Here is a 14,786-nt window from a genome sequence, read left to right on the forward strand (position 1 = left end):
CCACTCTGGCCTGGACTCACACTGACACTGCAATCACATACCTTTCTTTTTCGTGGAGCTGGTTCGTCCAACAGGAAAGGGTCAGGATCCGTCTCAAAGCCATGATCAGTTTGGGGAGAACCAAAGGCCTCCCCCAAATACTTGGGGCTGGCCTGGGGGTGGGGGGGTGAGGGGGTGGAGACGCCACTGCTCCCGCTCCAGTGACCGCTGGTGGTGCTGCTACCGCTGTCCGAGACATCACCGCTCTCCTTCCACGGGTCGCAGGCCGTGCGGGAAGCTGGCCAGACGAACAGAAGGTGAGAGGACGCTCACAGGCTTGTCCCTGGGCAAACTCTCCCTGTGAGCTTCAGTCCACATGGAGAGGGGTTCCTCACAGCAGCAATTTCTCCTGGTAGAACTGCTCTGCCCTTCAGACACTTCCTGCTACAGCCACCTGGTCATCACTGACCAGCAGACACACATGCGACTTCACTTTGTACAGGATTCATGCAAAGAGAACCTAATTAAAACGTATTTCTCTCTTTTTAAACAAATTTCTTTTTAGAGATGGGGGTCTTGCTCTGTTGCCCTGGCCGGTCTCAAATGCCTGTCTGCAAGTGATCCTCCTGCCTCAGCCTCCCGAAGTGCTGCCTGTTTCTCACTTGATACATTAACTAAAAGGGGGATGTGGGGAGGGGCAAAGCCTCTGCAGCCTCCAGGCCTGGTTGAGAACGGGCACACCCAGAGTGTTGGGTATTTTCCTATAGCTGGAGCATTTTCCTACAGCTGAAGCCAACTTAAAGGGCTTCTTGACCAGCTTTCCTGAAAAATGCTTTTCAATCATCTAAACCCAGGCCAGGCCATAAAAACCCGTGAGTGGAACAAACCACTCGGCCTTGGCAACCCTCCGGAGGGTGCAACGTTTCCCAGTCCTGGCTGCAGCCCAGGTGGAACCTGCTTTAATCAAGAGGTGACACGTTTGGAGGAGGAAAGACAGGCTCCACGGGGAATTTTGATCACCGCAAGGTGGCAGGGGGCTTTCGGGCCTGACATGGCCCTGAAACAGCTCCCGGGTGCCTGAATGCCTCTGAGCGAGAGGAAGGATATCAGCAGACATAGAGCATCTTCCGTTTTTAAATGGCACATCTGCAGGCTGTGCAGGCCCAACCCACACTCTCACTCCTAGGCCAAACATCAGGTAAATTTATAATAGAGGAGAATCTGAAATTATGATATGTGGAAATACCAAGAGAGGGGGAAAAAAACGACCTGTCCTCAAAAGCCCCAACTCCCAATAGGGGCGTTCCACAGAGCCTCCTAGCCCTGGATGCCAAGGTCTACCAGCACATCGTTTGTGGCAGGATAAGATCCTACTGCCCTTCTCTCCTCCCGCTCACAGTCCTGACTGCTTCAGTGCTAAACAGGGATCTGCCTGGCACAGGCTCCCGTCTGCCCACGTTTCCAGTCCTGGCTCTCCTTCCATCGCACATCCCAGAAGAAGCCCACCCAAAAAGAAGGAGATGGATGAAGAACTCTCCCCTCCCCACCCCACATACCGCTGTCTGTCTCACAGCCATCAATGTCCCTTCCTGGGAACCAAGAGGCTTCTACGTCTGCATGCGTGCTTAGAGAAGGGGACACATTCAGGGCAAAACACAAGAATCATCCAACAGGCCAACATGCGAAAGGCCCACGCACATCCACTGATAGGAAAACTATCAGCGAGAGAAAGGCAGAGAGCGGAATCCTCCATCGCTGCATGCAGGATGGTCAGGACTCTGGGGTCACGCAGTAGGCACCCCCTACAAATGCAGCAGCCCTTCCCTACAGGAACCACTCATAACGGCTCAAACGCATGAAATCTGCGTGGCAAAAGGAGGCAAAAGGTAACAAAGCCAAAAGTTATCTATATGGATAAGTTAATGAATAAGTTGTAAGGGACTCCATCTTTGATCACACGTTTTTCTAGGACACAGGCAATAAATACACATTCTATACCATGAAAACAAAGTACTCCTCTACAAATGCGCAGCAGAGTGCTTACAGGTGGACCTTTGAGAAGTATTTATAGCCCTCTGTTTTCTACACACAGACATGCACAGACACACGCCGCCCTGACCACACAGAAACCAACGGGAACAGGCAGCTTCTGTGCAAACTGTATCCACCACCCTCTTAGTTAAGGTTTTGGTGGCTGTACAGGCCATGCTTCACAGAACACTTCAAGATAATTAGGCCAAGGAAGCCTTATATTTCCACTGACTTCAGCTGTAAGATTGAAAATGCACTGTAATCAAAAAAAAATCTTTAATAGACAGTAATTTTTTTTTTTTTACGAAGGGACTTAAAATCAGGATGATGGCATACATTCAGTGAGATGCTTCCATGCTGACGTACACTTGCGTATGCATGTACTATACATACCCTCCTAATGGGAACTGGAGTCAACAATTTTCTTTTCTTTCCCTTTAGGACACTGTCCTGGATCTTTCCACCCAAACACCCACATCTCCTAAACTCTCCTGAGAACACATAAATTAACTCCTTTCCTCTTCCCTCTCTCACTCCTGCTAATACAGCACGCATGCAATACTACGCTTCACAGCTAGGTGTCCCCGTAGTACACTGACGTTCTGTAGCGGCCTCCTCCCTGAGGGTCAGCTTTGGGTCAAGAAAGCAACTATGCTTTCTCTCTCCTTTATGTTTAATTTCTATTTTGGAAGATTCCTTATAAGGGATACTTATGAAGGCCACTTTCCTCCTGCCATGTGCTCAGACTCCATATTTTCCTGTAAGCTTTTAAGCCGCTTGCAATTCAGTTAGGTGTCCACCAATGAAAAGTTCTTCCCTGGGAGTAAGGTAGGCCAGCCCTGCCATGAATTTCCCAAAAAACTTCAGGTTCACTAGCAGTCTTGCCAAACTAATGACAAATGCCCAGCAACCCTTCTTCCCCTCATATTACTGATAAAGTATTTTGGGGTTACAACTATAGAAATTTTGTTTTAATTAATAATTTGCCTTGAAGTCAAACCACTAGTTTTTATTAAGCAGTTAGACTTATATTAGACGTTAGCTCATTCATTTCAGGTCCCTGTCCCGTAGGCCCACACTAATTTGTGAGGCTGAACTAGGGACCTGGAATGAGGGCATGTATTTTTTGAGACCATTATGAGACCACTTAGCACATTTCTACTTTGTCAACTAAATATTCCTCTATTGGCCTCATTCAGGCCCCAATGAAGTGCTGGGCTCAGTCACTCCCATGAAGGAACTCACTCCACTGGCCACACTGCACCAGGACGCTCCTCCCCAGATGAGGAAACTGAGGAAAAAGAACAGAAGCGTCTAACTCCATGGCATGCAGCCAGTGGCAGGTGCCAGTGGGAGGAGTCCCTGGAAATCCTACTGCCAGGCCGGTGACGCAGGCACCTACTGCTGTACACAGAGGAGGTCTGCCGGGGCCTCTGCCATGTCTGGAACCCAGCCGCGCCCCACTTGCTCACCAGAGAAGTTGGCCTCAGCCCTGGGAGGACTCTGCACAACAGGGCTGCAGGACAGGGACGTCAGCACCATGGCCGCCATCATCTCATCCATTTCCACTGCGTCCGACTTCCTGGATTCACATGCAGGAGTGGGAAAGGTTACTTCCTGGAACAGCGGGCCCATGCTCCCCGCAAAACGAGACACCGCTTCTGGCCAGTTTCACATGATCATCTTACACTTCTGGACTATCCCCTCCAAGTCCCCCTGACTCCAGTCAAGCCAGTGGGTGCTCAGATCATATAAACTAAGTGAAACATGGAGGTCTCCCCTTCTTCCTGAGCAGTACCCATTCTGAGTGATGCTTATAACATTAGGCAGCCCCAGTATAAGCTGGTGGGTCCCATCCCACTGTGACACCCTGAGACAGCCCCATTCTCCCATGAGTTTGCTGCCTAACTCTGCAGCTTAAAAAGGAGAACTTCATTTAAGGGAAAGAGAATAGGCTCAAAACGAAATAAACACGGGGACAAAAGACGCCCACTGGAATTCAAAAGCACAACAATTACCTCCCTTCCTTGACCCACATTTAAATTTAAGAGGAAACAATTATACAACTAACCACCTTCTCCCACCCCACCAAGAAAAATGGTAAAGCATTCTGACAGCTTTTGAACATCAACAGAACCTACTACCCAAGCCAATGTGCAAATAAACCAGAAGCACTACAATCAATCTCCTGGCTGGGCACGGTAGCTCACGCCTGGAATCCCAGCACTTTGGGAGGCCGAGGCAGGTGGATCCCGAGGTCAGGAGATCAAGACCAGCCTGGCTAATACAGTGAAACCCTGTCTCTACTAAAAATACAAAAAATTAGCGGGGCATGGTGGTGCACACCTGTAGTCCCACCTACTAGGGAGGCTGACGCAGGAGAATCGCTTGAACCCAGGGGATGGAGGCTGCAGTGAGCCGAGATCACACCACTGCACTCCAGCCTGGGCAACAGAACAAGACTCCATCTCAAAAAATAAAATAAAGTAAAATAAATCTCCCAATGCAAATGTCCATACTTTATACAGCAGAGTTCTATAAAATGTTACATGTAATTTTAAAAAAATCTATATATCGGCCGGGCGCGGTGGCTCAAGCCTGTAATCCCAGCACTTTGGGAGGCCGAGGCGGGTGGATCACCAGGTCAAGAGATCGAGACCATCCTGGTCAACATGGTGAAACCCCTTCTCTACTAAAAATACAAAAAATTAGCTGGGCATGGTGGCACGTGCCTGTAATCCCAGCTGCTCAGGAGGCTGAGGCAAGAGAATTGCCTGAACCCAGGAGACGGAGGTTGCGGTGAGCCAAGATCATGCTACACTGCACTCTAGCCTGGGTGACAAAGCAAGACTCCCTCTCAAAAAAAAAATCTATATATCACTACATTTTTGGAAGCAAAATTAGAGCTGTCTAGAAGTTAATGCTAAAGTATTAGGAAAAGTTAGTCTGAAATAAACTTCTAAGTGGTCTGTTTCAAAGGGCTATCTTAATTTATTCCTTACAATTGAGGCCCACTAAAATATATGACTTGGTTGTGAGGCAACTAAACCAAGACTATTAATACATTAAACATTCAAGATTATTAATACATTAAACATATCAGCATCTCTATTTTTGCATGACCTTTCAATTTTCATTTCCACAGAACAGAAAAGCAAATTCTTTGCCTGTATTCCACTGCATATACAATTGCAAATATTGCTCCTCTGATCTGGCTTCAAAATACTGGGTCTGCTGTGTTTTGTAGCACTCACAGACAAACAGAGAAGGAGAGGCAGGATGGGGTGTGAATGCTTGTACATCTTGTATATAAGACAATTTCAGTTGGCAGATTTTCTTTTTAAATCTTAAAAGATCAATGTACATAGAGCATATAACATAGAAATTAGGATATATATTCTTAGAAAAAAGTCATAAAATTCTAAAGCAAAATACATTCCTCATTCAACACCAATGGTTTGGAATATCTAAGCTGGGGTAGGCACACTGCAGGCTGTGCAGTCTGCTGCTTGTTTCTGTACGGTTTCAAGCTAAGAATGGTTTTACACTTTGAAATGCTTTGGTTCTGTGTTTTGTTTGTTTTGATATGGAATCACACTCTGTTGCCCAGGTTGGTTTCAAGTGATTCTCGTACTTCAGCCTCCCAAGTAGCTGGGATAACAGGCGTGTGCCACCACGCCCAGCTAATTTTTGTATTTTTAGTACAGACAGTGTTTCATCATGTTGGCAGGCTGATCTCGAACTCCTGACCTCAAGTGATCTGCCCACCTCAGTCTCCCAAAAGGCTGGGATTACAGGTGTGAGCCACCACACTCAGCTTGTTTTGTTTTGTTTTTGTTTTTGTTTTTAGAGCAGAGTCTTGCTCTGTCTCCCAGGCTAGAGTATAGTGGCACCATCACTGCTCACTGCAGCCTCAACCACCTGAGCTCAAGGGATCCTCCTGCCTCAGTCTCCTAAGTAGCTGGGGCTACAGGCAAAAGCCACCACGCCTGCCTAATTTTTTATATTTTTTGTAGAGTCAAAGTCTTGCTATGTTGCCCAGACCGGTCTCAAACTCCTGGACTCAAGCAATCCTCCCAAAGTGGTGGAGTTACAGGTGGAGCCATTGCACTTGGCCTAAAGGGTTTTAAAAATCAAAAGAAGGAATACTATTTCTTGACATGTGACACATGAAAAGTACATAAAACTGAAATGTGAGGGACCACCAATGAGGTTTCATTGGAGGACAGCCACGACTATTTGTTTCTGCATCACCCTGGCTGTTTGGACATCACAGCAGAGCTGGGCAGCGGAGACAGAGACTGTTCAGTCCACGAAGCCTATCTGGCCCATTCAAAAAACGTTTGCTGATGCCTGATTTACGCCATTTTTTCCCTGTCTCTTATCATAAACTATGAACTAATTTAGTTTAAGCATGGAAGGAGAAAAAATAGCCTTTTGCCCAACAAAAGATACATCGCCCATAAGAGGGTTATTGGAAAGATGACACTCTGGGTCAGGCACAGTGACTCTCACCTGTAATCCCAACAGTCTGGGAGGCCAAGATGGGTGGATCACCAGAGGTCGGGAGTTCGAGACCAGCCTGGCCAACATGGTGAAACCCCATCTCTACCAAAAAATACAAAAATTAACCAGGCGTGGTGGTGGACGCCTGTAATCCCAGTTACTTGGGAGGCTAAGGTGGGAGAATCACTTGAACCCAGGAGGTGGAGGTTACAGTGAGCCCACGTTGTGCCACTGCACTCCAGCCTGGGCGACAGTGAGACTGTCTTGGAAAAAAAAAAAAAAGAAGAAGAAAAGATGCCACTCTGGCTTTCTTAAAAAGATGCCCCTTTTCTGTGTCCCATTTGACCCAGTATCTTGGCACCCAGACACCAGTGACATCACATTTCTTCCCCACCACAAGGCACCCACACCCTCATACCTCACCACCCACGCAACTTTTGAAACCCAGTTTCTTCTCCCACACAAACCTCTTAGGGACATCGATGTTCCTGGAGACGGGCCTGTATGCCAGTGCCTGGAGTCCGGGCTCCAGGGGTGGTGCCTGGGGACAAGGGCACGGCAGCTCTGCAAGCCAAACCTCCTCCGCCCTGCAGCAGACCTGCAGCTTCTGCTCCAGCAGCCAGACGGTCACCTGCCCCTCTGTCCAGCTGTGCTGCTCCACCAGTCCCAGGCACTCTTGACCCCCGTAGCACACATAAACCTGCAGGAAGAGGAACAGCAGTGGCGGTCAGCCCTGGATGTGTCTCACTGTGAAGTTCTCATGCACCCTAAGTCCCAGGAGCCAGGGTCTACCTGCCGCGAACTGTCTTCTCTGCCTCACTCGTCTTTTATTCCAGCATATGCTCCCAGGTACCTGCTTCCCACCTGAGCACCACACTGGCCCAATTCCTCCCAAGACAGGTCCGTAGCACTTCTCTAGGCTGGCAGACGGCAAATATGTCAGTTTCCGGGACTTCCTCTGAATCTGGAATCTGTGCTCATCCTCCTGCCTTCCTTCCCTCAGATGCACTGCCTGTCTGCTGGTGCCCAGCTGCCACGCTGAATTGCTCATTATCCTGCACTCAGAGAGTGCAGAGTCCACCTGGGGACAAGGTGGCAGGGTGCAGAAGCAGGCCAACCTCTCGCCAGGGGGACCTGGAAGTTGGCAGGCTACTTTCCCTCACAGACAGAGAGGCCTGGCAGGCACAGGGCTGGCAGGGAGACAGAGGTACAGTATTTAGGAAGCCTTCAGAGGGCAACAGAAGGGAACCCCAGGCACCTGGACCTCGTGGTAACACCAGACCCAGGACCCTGGCACGGGGCGGGGATACTGGACAAGGAAATCACCACCGAATCCAACTACGCAAACATCTCTGACTCTTCAAAGTGTCTAAAGGGAATTCAAAGATGCAACGTTCTCCGACTCCCATAAGCCTGAGATGCTTTCGTTTGTTTGGTCAAGTTGCAAATTGAGGCAGATGAAGAGAAACAGAGCTATGACCAGCCTTCAAACTGAGGTTCTGCGAAGGACAAAGCCCAAGGCGTCAGATGCCAGCTCTCGCCACCTTCTACAGACAACACGGTGGCAGAGAAGCTCTAGGTCTGCTAACAGTGCCACATTCTCTGGGGCGGTCTGCTGCCTAGGCACCCTGTGGCTAGAGGGAAAAGGTCTGCACTCAAAACGGTGCCCAAAGTTTCCGGCCTGTTACTAGGGTACCCCAGCCGCCACCGCAAGACTCGCGAGATGGGACAGCCGTCCACACTGGGATCAACCTACCTTCTGCCCAGGCTGAAAGGCCACCTGCTGAAGGCCTGAGGTGCTGGGAGCCTTGAGGACTTCCTTGGGCTGCTCCTGGCAGGGGGTGTCATCGGACCCGATGAAAGGCTGGGGAGCGGCCCCCTCTAGCAGCGGTTCCAAGGGTGGGGCAGCCGAGGGCCCCTCCGAGGCACTGGGTCCCAATACCCGGGCTCCCAGGAGGGATCGCTTTCCAAGGCGCCGGGACAAGACGCTCGCCATGCTGCTGCCTCTCCTGCGGAGGCGAAGGGGACACTGAGGCCTCTGCCCATCACCTGGGGGAATCAGGAAGCTTTCAGGAGGAAGTCCCACACAGCAGGAGCCAGGGAGGGTGAGCAAAAATGAGCAAACCCTTTAAAGTCAACTTCTACCATCCTTCCTTTTTACAAAGGTGATACCGTTCCTGGTAGGACAATCGGAAAATACTGATGTGCACACAGAAAAACCACTCAGGAACTGCCCCCTAGGAGGTGCACTCTTCCCAGACGGCAGGCCAGGCTTCCTTCTGTGCGTGTATTTACACTTTTATTTCTGTAAAAATGGGACTGTTGTTTGGTAAAATGTATTTTTACTTAACTGTGTGAGTTTTACTGTATCATTATTATTTTATTAAAATACATTTAGAAGCCACATGGCATTTCCCTAGGTGGGGCATCATTCCTATTCCAATGTCTTATTATTTATTGTACCCAAATGCTGTACGCCAATGCTCCACTGTCTAAACTTCTCTGCCTGCAGTGAGCATCGTGAGCTAAACGTCAGCACACACACATCAACCATGGCTTCCGTAGGGCAACTTCTGGGAAACGATACTGCCGGGTCAAAGCTTGAGGACGTCTGTCCAATACACATGGATTCTCAAGCTCAGCTGGCTCAAAGCTGCAAAGAGCCACAGAACCTTACCAAGCTTGGCCAAGTGTGGTGGCCCACACCTGTAATCCCACCACTCTGGGAGGCTGAGGTAGGTGGATCACTTGAGGTCAGGAGTTCAAGACCAGCTTGGCCAATATGGTAAAACCCTGTCCCTACTAAAAATACAAAATTAGCCACGTATGCTGGCGTAGTCCCAGCTACTCAGGATGCTGAGGCAGGAGAATCATTTAAACCCAGGAGGCAGAGGCTGCAGTGAGCCGAGATTATACCACTGCACTCCAGCCTAGGCACAGAACAAGACTCTGACTCAAAAAAAAAAAAAAAAAAAAAAAAAAAAAAAAAAAAAAAAAAAAAGAAAGAAACCAAGCTCCCCTCGTCTTACACTTGAAGAAACTAATGTGGAACGTGATTTGTTCAGGTGGCAAAGCCAGTTGGTGCAAGAATCTGAGCAGGCCCGAAGTGGGTTCCTAGCAAGGGACCAGCTGGCCTGCAGTGCTCCCAGGCCTGACACTGCTGGCAGAAGGGGATGAGGGAGATCCTGCGCTTTGCAAACGCAGGTTGCCCTCCTCCTGCAGAACACGTGCAGCTTCTCAGTTCCTATCTGTGCTGTTCTGGTCCTCTGCTCCCTTCCATTCGCTTTTTCAGTTAGGATTCAGCTGAGGAGTGGATATGTGCAAAGTGCATACCAGGTGCTGTGGGGTCACGGCAGGCACGGAACACCAGGGTTTCCAGAGACCTCAGCATCCATGCTGACTGCCCTGCCCCCAGCGCTTAGAGGGCTAGTTCCACTCTGTGTGTCCCTCCCACCCCGCACCCCACTCCCTTGGCCAGACTCACATCAAGAGGACATCTGTGGGCACAGCCCTTAGCTCAAGCTAGCTTTGAACAGGTCCACAAGCCTCTCCTTCTCTTCCTTTTCCAGAAGCCCCCCAGTCTCTTTCTGTGGGTACCATCTCCACACCTCCCAAAACCTGGCCTCTTTCCAAACCATTCCAGCAAGGTATGTTTGCAAACATCTCCACAATAACAAAACAGAAATGGCAAAAGAGCTGTAAAGGATAATGATATACATGCAAATAAAGGGCAAATGTGAGTAAAGGGCAAATGCTGGTTTTCATGAGCATTTTACTCAGAACCTCAAGAGCTAGAATCTACTGGTATAGTATCTCCACTGTGAATTTCCCAGAAAGCAAAGAAAATATTCATATAAGGAAAAGGTTGGAGTCACTGCACACAGAAAGAAATTGCTAGTTAGGTGTCTGGTAACTACATCCAATAACACTCTCGGCTGGGTGTGGTGGCTCATGCCTGTAATCCCAGCACTTTGGGAGGCCGAGACGGGCAGATGACAAGGTCAAGAGACTGAGACTATCCTGGCCAACATGGTGAAACCCTGTCTCTACTAAAAATAAAAAATTACCTGGGCATGGTGGCACATGCCTATAGTCCCAGCTACTCAGGAGGCCGAGGCAGGAGAATCGCTTGAACCCGGCAGGCAGAGGTTGCAGTGAGCCAAGAGGGCGCCACTGCACTCCAGCCTGGTGACAGAGTGAGACTCTCTCACAAAAAAAAATTAATTAAAAATAACACTCTGTCTCTGAAAGCTTCAACATAAAAAGGGAGAAAAAAACATAAAGAGTAGTTTCTTTACCACTATAAAGAAAAAAAGTGTATGCCTAAGCTAAATTTTTGTTTCGTTTTGTTTTGTTTTGGGGGTTTCTGTGAGATGGCATCTCACTCTGTTGCCCAGGCTGGAGTGCACTGGTGTGATCTAGCCTAGCTGAAGCCTCTGCAACCTCAAGCAATTCTCCTGCCTCAGCCTCCCAAGTAGCTGGGACTACAGGCATGCATCACCACATCTGGCTAATTTTTTGTACTTTAGTAGAGAACGGAGTTTCATCATGTTGCCCAGGGTGGTCTCGAACTCCTGAGCTCAGGACATCCACCTGCCTTGGCCTCCCAAAGTGCTGGGATTATAGGCATGAGCCACCGTGCCGGGCCTAAATTGGCTTTATTTTTTGTGACAGAGTTTTGCTTGTTGCCCAGGCTGGAGTGCAATAGTGCGATCTCGGCTCACTGCAACCTCTGCCTCCCAGGTTCAAGCAATTCTCCCGCCTCAGCCGCCCGAGTAGCTGGGATTACAGGTGCCCGCCACCACTCCCGGCTAATTTTTTGTATTTTTAGTACAGACAGGGTTTCTCCATGTTGGTCAGGCTGGTCCTAGATTGGTTTTTAAAACACTGTCACTACATACCTTCGTCTTTGAAATCTCAGGTTAAAATGGAGCACCTCTAACTCTCGGTTCAATTTCACCGGGCTGAGAGACCCCAGAGGTGAAGTCGCAACGCCACGTAGAGACGTGAGATGGCAGCACCAACCCAGGGAAAGAAACTACACTTTCCTTGGCCAAAAATTTTTAAAAAATGAAAAACCCTAATGGCCTCCCACTTTTCAGAGCAGGAAGTTTGGGGTTTCTACCACTGAAAATGAAGAAAGGGTAGTATTTCCCAAATTCCTGGGCTCCCAAGTCTTCAGACGGCGCCTGAAATGTTTGGCCAACAAACTCCGCCAATGTTTTTTGTAAGCTTTTTTCTTTTTTGAATTTAGAGGTTTTCCACTGCCCGTTTTGTTTGTGCCTGCAACCTTCCAAGCCTGCCGGAGCCACACGGAGTTGGTGAACCTGCCACTTCTGACTAGATCCCCCCTGTTCCTCTGCTCCTTTAACCGGCCAGAATTCCACACCAAAATACATTGTCTCACTGGCTTTATTTATAGTACCCCCAAATCTTAACTTTCAAAAGCAGAAGAGGAAGAAGGAAGGGAAACTGCTTTTATTAAGTGCCTAAGAGGTGCTAGCTTTCATAAATTATATCTAATTTAATCCTCAAAAGGATCCGAGATCAGCCAATGGTTTTTATTTCCGATGAGGTGACAGCCTCAGAGAGGTCAGGGTGCCAAAGCCACACAGCTAGGAACTGTAGGGTTGGGTAGGAAGTCCCAATCCATCTGGTGTCAGAGGTCATGACTCTGCCATTATTCCAGTAGGTACGGGATCTCTCAAACTAAAACACTCAATTAAGCTGCTTTTCATTAACAGGATGATTTTCCCCCTATGTTAGTGAACATTGATTTAAAAAAAATAGCTCCTGACCAGGTGTGGTGGCTCACGCCTGTAATCTCAAGCACTTTGGGAGGCTGAGGCAGGTGAATCACCTGAGATCAGGAGTTCAAAGCCTGGCCAACATGGTGAAGCCCCATCTCTACTAAAAATACAAAAAATTACCCGGGCGTCGTGGCGTGCACTTGTAATCCCAGCTACTTGGGAGCCTGAAGCACAAGAATCGCTTGAACCTGAGAGGTAGAGGCTGCAGGGAGCCAAGATCATACCACTGCACTCCAGCCTGGGCCACAGAGTGAGACTCCGTCAAAAAAAAAAAAAAAAAAAAAAAAAAAAAATCACTTGAACTCAGGAGGCAGAGGTTGCAGTGAGCTGAGATTATACCACTGTACTCCAGCCTGGGAAACAGAGCAAGACTCCATGTCAAAACAAGAAAAAGAAAAAGCAGCTCCCGATCTAAAAGTCTACATGTTCCTTTTCTCACGTACTTTCATTCCTTGGAAAAAAAATCTCTTCTCCACTTGCATCTTGGCCTCTTACCTACAGACTAAAGGTCAGTGCTCTCGTCTGACCCTGCTAAGCAGCCCAAGCCACTGTTAATCATTTAGCAGCTCAGGCTTCAGAAGACCTTTATACACACACTGCCCTCTGGCAGGGCGCAAAGGGATAATGGGATCAACCAAAAAAGTCGGGGAAAACTTCAGCCAAGTTTACACCGTGGATTAGTAGCATGGAAGTGGGAAATACAAATCTAGACTAATGCAGGCTGGGCATCACCAGGTGTCACTCCATGCCTCTCCTGCGTTCATGAGCCCACTCGTGACATTTACAGACGCGGCTCGAGACAGCACAAATAACCAAGAGTCTTCGGGGACTCGGAGTGCATGAGAGCATCGGCAAAGATCTGCCAACAGGTGGTCAAGAAGCAAGGTTAATCCGGGGCCGCGGTGACTTTTCAGGACCCCCTGCTATCTCACAATCCCTCTGGGGGTCCAGCCCTCCGGGTGCGCTCCTATCATTCCAGCAGTGGCCTCCTTCCACCCCCTCTCCTCCAGGATGTCCACTTCATTCACTCCTGTGGTGAGTTCTTTCTTGGGAGCTAGCAATGGTCCCTATAAGCCAGCCATCCGCTAGTGCACCATAAGGTTCTGGAGCAGCCAAGAGAAATCAAGAAACACCTATTTTAGGGTCACAATAACAGTAGTTCAACACATAGTCCAATCCCACTTTATGATTTCACATTCTCCTCTGATGGAATTCCCGGACTGAAACACAAACTCGTGCTGGAGCCCTCTCAGGAAAGTCTGAAGGAATCCCGAGCCCTCCTGTATTCCTCACTCCCTACTCCTGTCACCAACAGGAGGGGCTGGCTACCCGGGATTACTACGTCTTTCAGTCCACGTCCAAAAGGAGTTAGCTCTTTTCTGGGCTCGACAAACACATTCTGATGTGCTAATGGTCCTTAATGAGGACATCTGCCATCAGTTAAGGAACTGGAACAGGCAGAACAGTCAAACTCTGTGGTTCAGGGTTGCAAACTGCTATTTGTCATGTAACTGTTGCTGGACAACCACATGCCTCGGCACACGTAGGCACGCCCCCACATTTGTGTGCGTGCACACACGCACAGCAGCCGCGCTCTCCTACTGCAGCGAACCATGGTATCACCTAGCGGCAGGCGCTTTCAGAACACAAATCGTAAGTCAAAGTGATTCATTGCACAACTCATGGGGTTTTTTTTAACTTGAGGGTGAAGTTTGGTGTAAGACTCCTATTTGCAAAAGCTTGGGTGCTTGCTACTTCTCTAAGGAACAATTTATAGATCAACGAAGGGATATCGGCGCTCCTGCCCAGAGCTTCAGATTCTCTGCTACACTCGGCTTTCTGTGTATTTCATTATCTCCATTGGGTATCACTGCAGGAACAACCCTTTAAGTTTTTAGATGTTTGGTTAATATTTGGCATATCGTTCTTTATCTTTTATCAGAAAGGTGCTCATTTTTCCTTTAAATCTATATTTTTACTTAAGTTTTTTTTTCTGTATGACATTCTGAACTTGCAGGGCACAGAGGTATATGCCTACAGCCCCACTGCCCAGGAGGCTCAGGCAAGAGGATCGTCTGAGCTCCAAATAAATAAATAAACTCATCCAATGGCCAAAATGTTTGCAGCGAATGTTTGCATCTCTTATTTTACAACTGAATTCCATGGAGAGTAAGATTCCCAAACAATTCGTTTTCAGCATTCAGCAATTCTTAACCAACATCTCTGCTGACAAATGCCATGAATACTTTCAAGCGTATTTATGAGTATATGCACATATGTTTATGGTCCTCCTGGTTTGCATGTCACCTATGGTCCTCCTGGTTTGCATGTCAACATTTGAAGCTCAGCAGAAGCAAACCGTCCCATCCCATCATCACTACCCAATTGCTACCTGGTGGCTGGTTCTCAAGTCTTTTTTTCTGGTATGTCTTCCCCAAAGTAAGTTTTTTAAAAAAAAAA

At 48.4% G+C, this 14,786-nt stretch overlaps 1 protein-coding gene across 5 annotated transcripts in view; it reads right to left on the bottom strand.

Annotated features, from left to right (window-relative positions):
* ZNF395 (zinc finger protein 395) overlaps positions 1-14,786 on the bottom strand; it is a 43,839-nt gene that overhangs the window by 7,693 nt on the left and 21,360 nt on the right. For 3 of the 5 annotated variants that reach the window (XM_017540429.2, XM_017540431.2, XM_037742679.1), the window contains exons 2-5: positions 8,273-8,525; positions 6,984-7,216; positions 3,483-3,592; positions 42-277 (exon numbers count right to left, since the gene is read on the bottom strand). In XM_017540429.2, the coding sequence (XP_017395918.1) occupies positions 42-277; positions 3,483-3,592; positions 6,984-7,216; positions 8,273-8,525 (832 nt within the window). Of the gene's footprint in view, positions 1-41; positions 278-3,482; positions 3,593-6,983; positions 7,217-8,272; positions 8,566-14,786 lie in introns of all 5 variants that reach the window. The other 2 variants (XM_017540430.1, XM_037742678.1) reach the window with 1 other exon arrangement.

The sequence above is a fragment of the Cebus imitator genome, unplaced genomic scaffold, assembly GCF_001604975.1.
Source record: "Cebus imitator isolate Cc_AM_T3 unplaced genomic scaffold, Cebus_imitator-1.0 Scaffold125, whole genome shotgun sequence".
NCBI lineage: Eukaryota > Metazoa > Chordata > Mammalia > Primates > Cebidae > Cebus > Cebus imitator.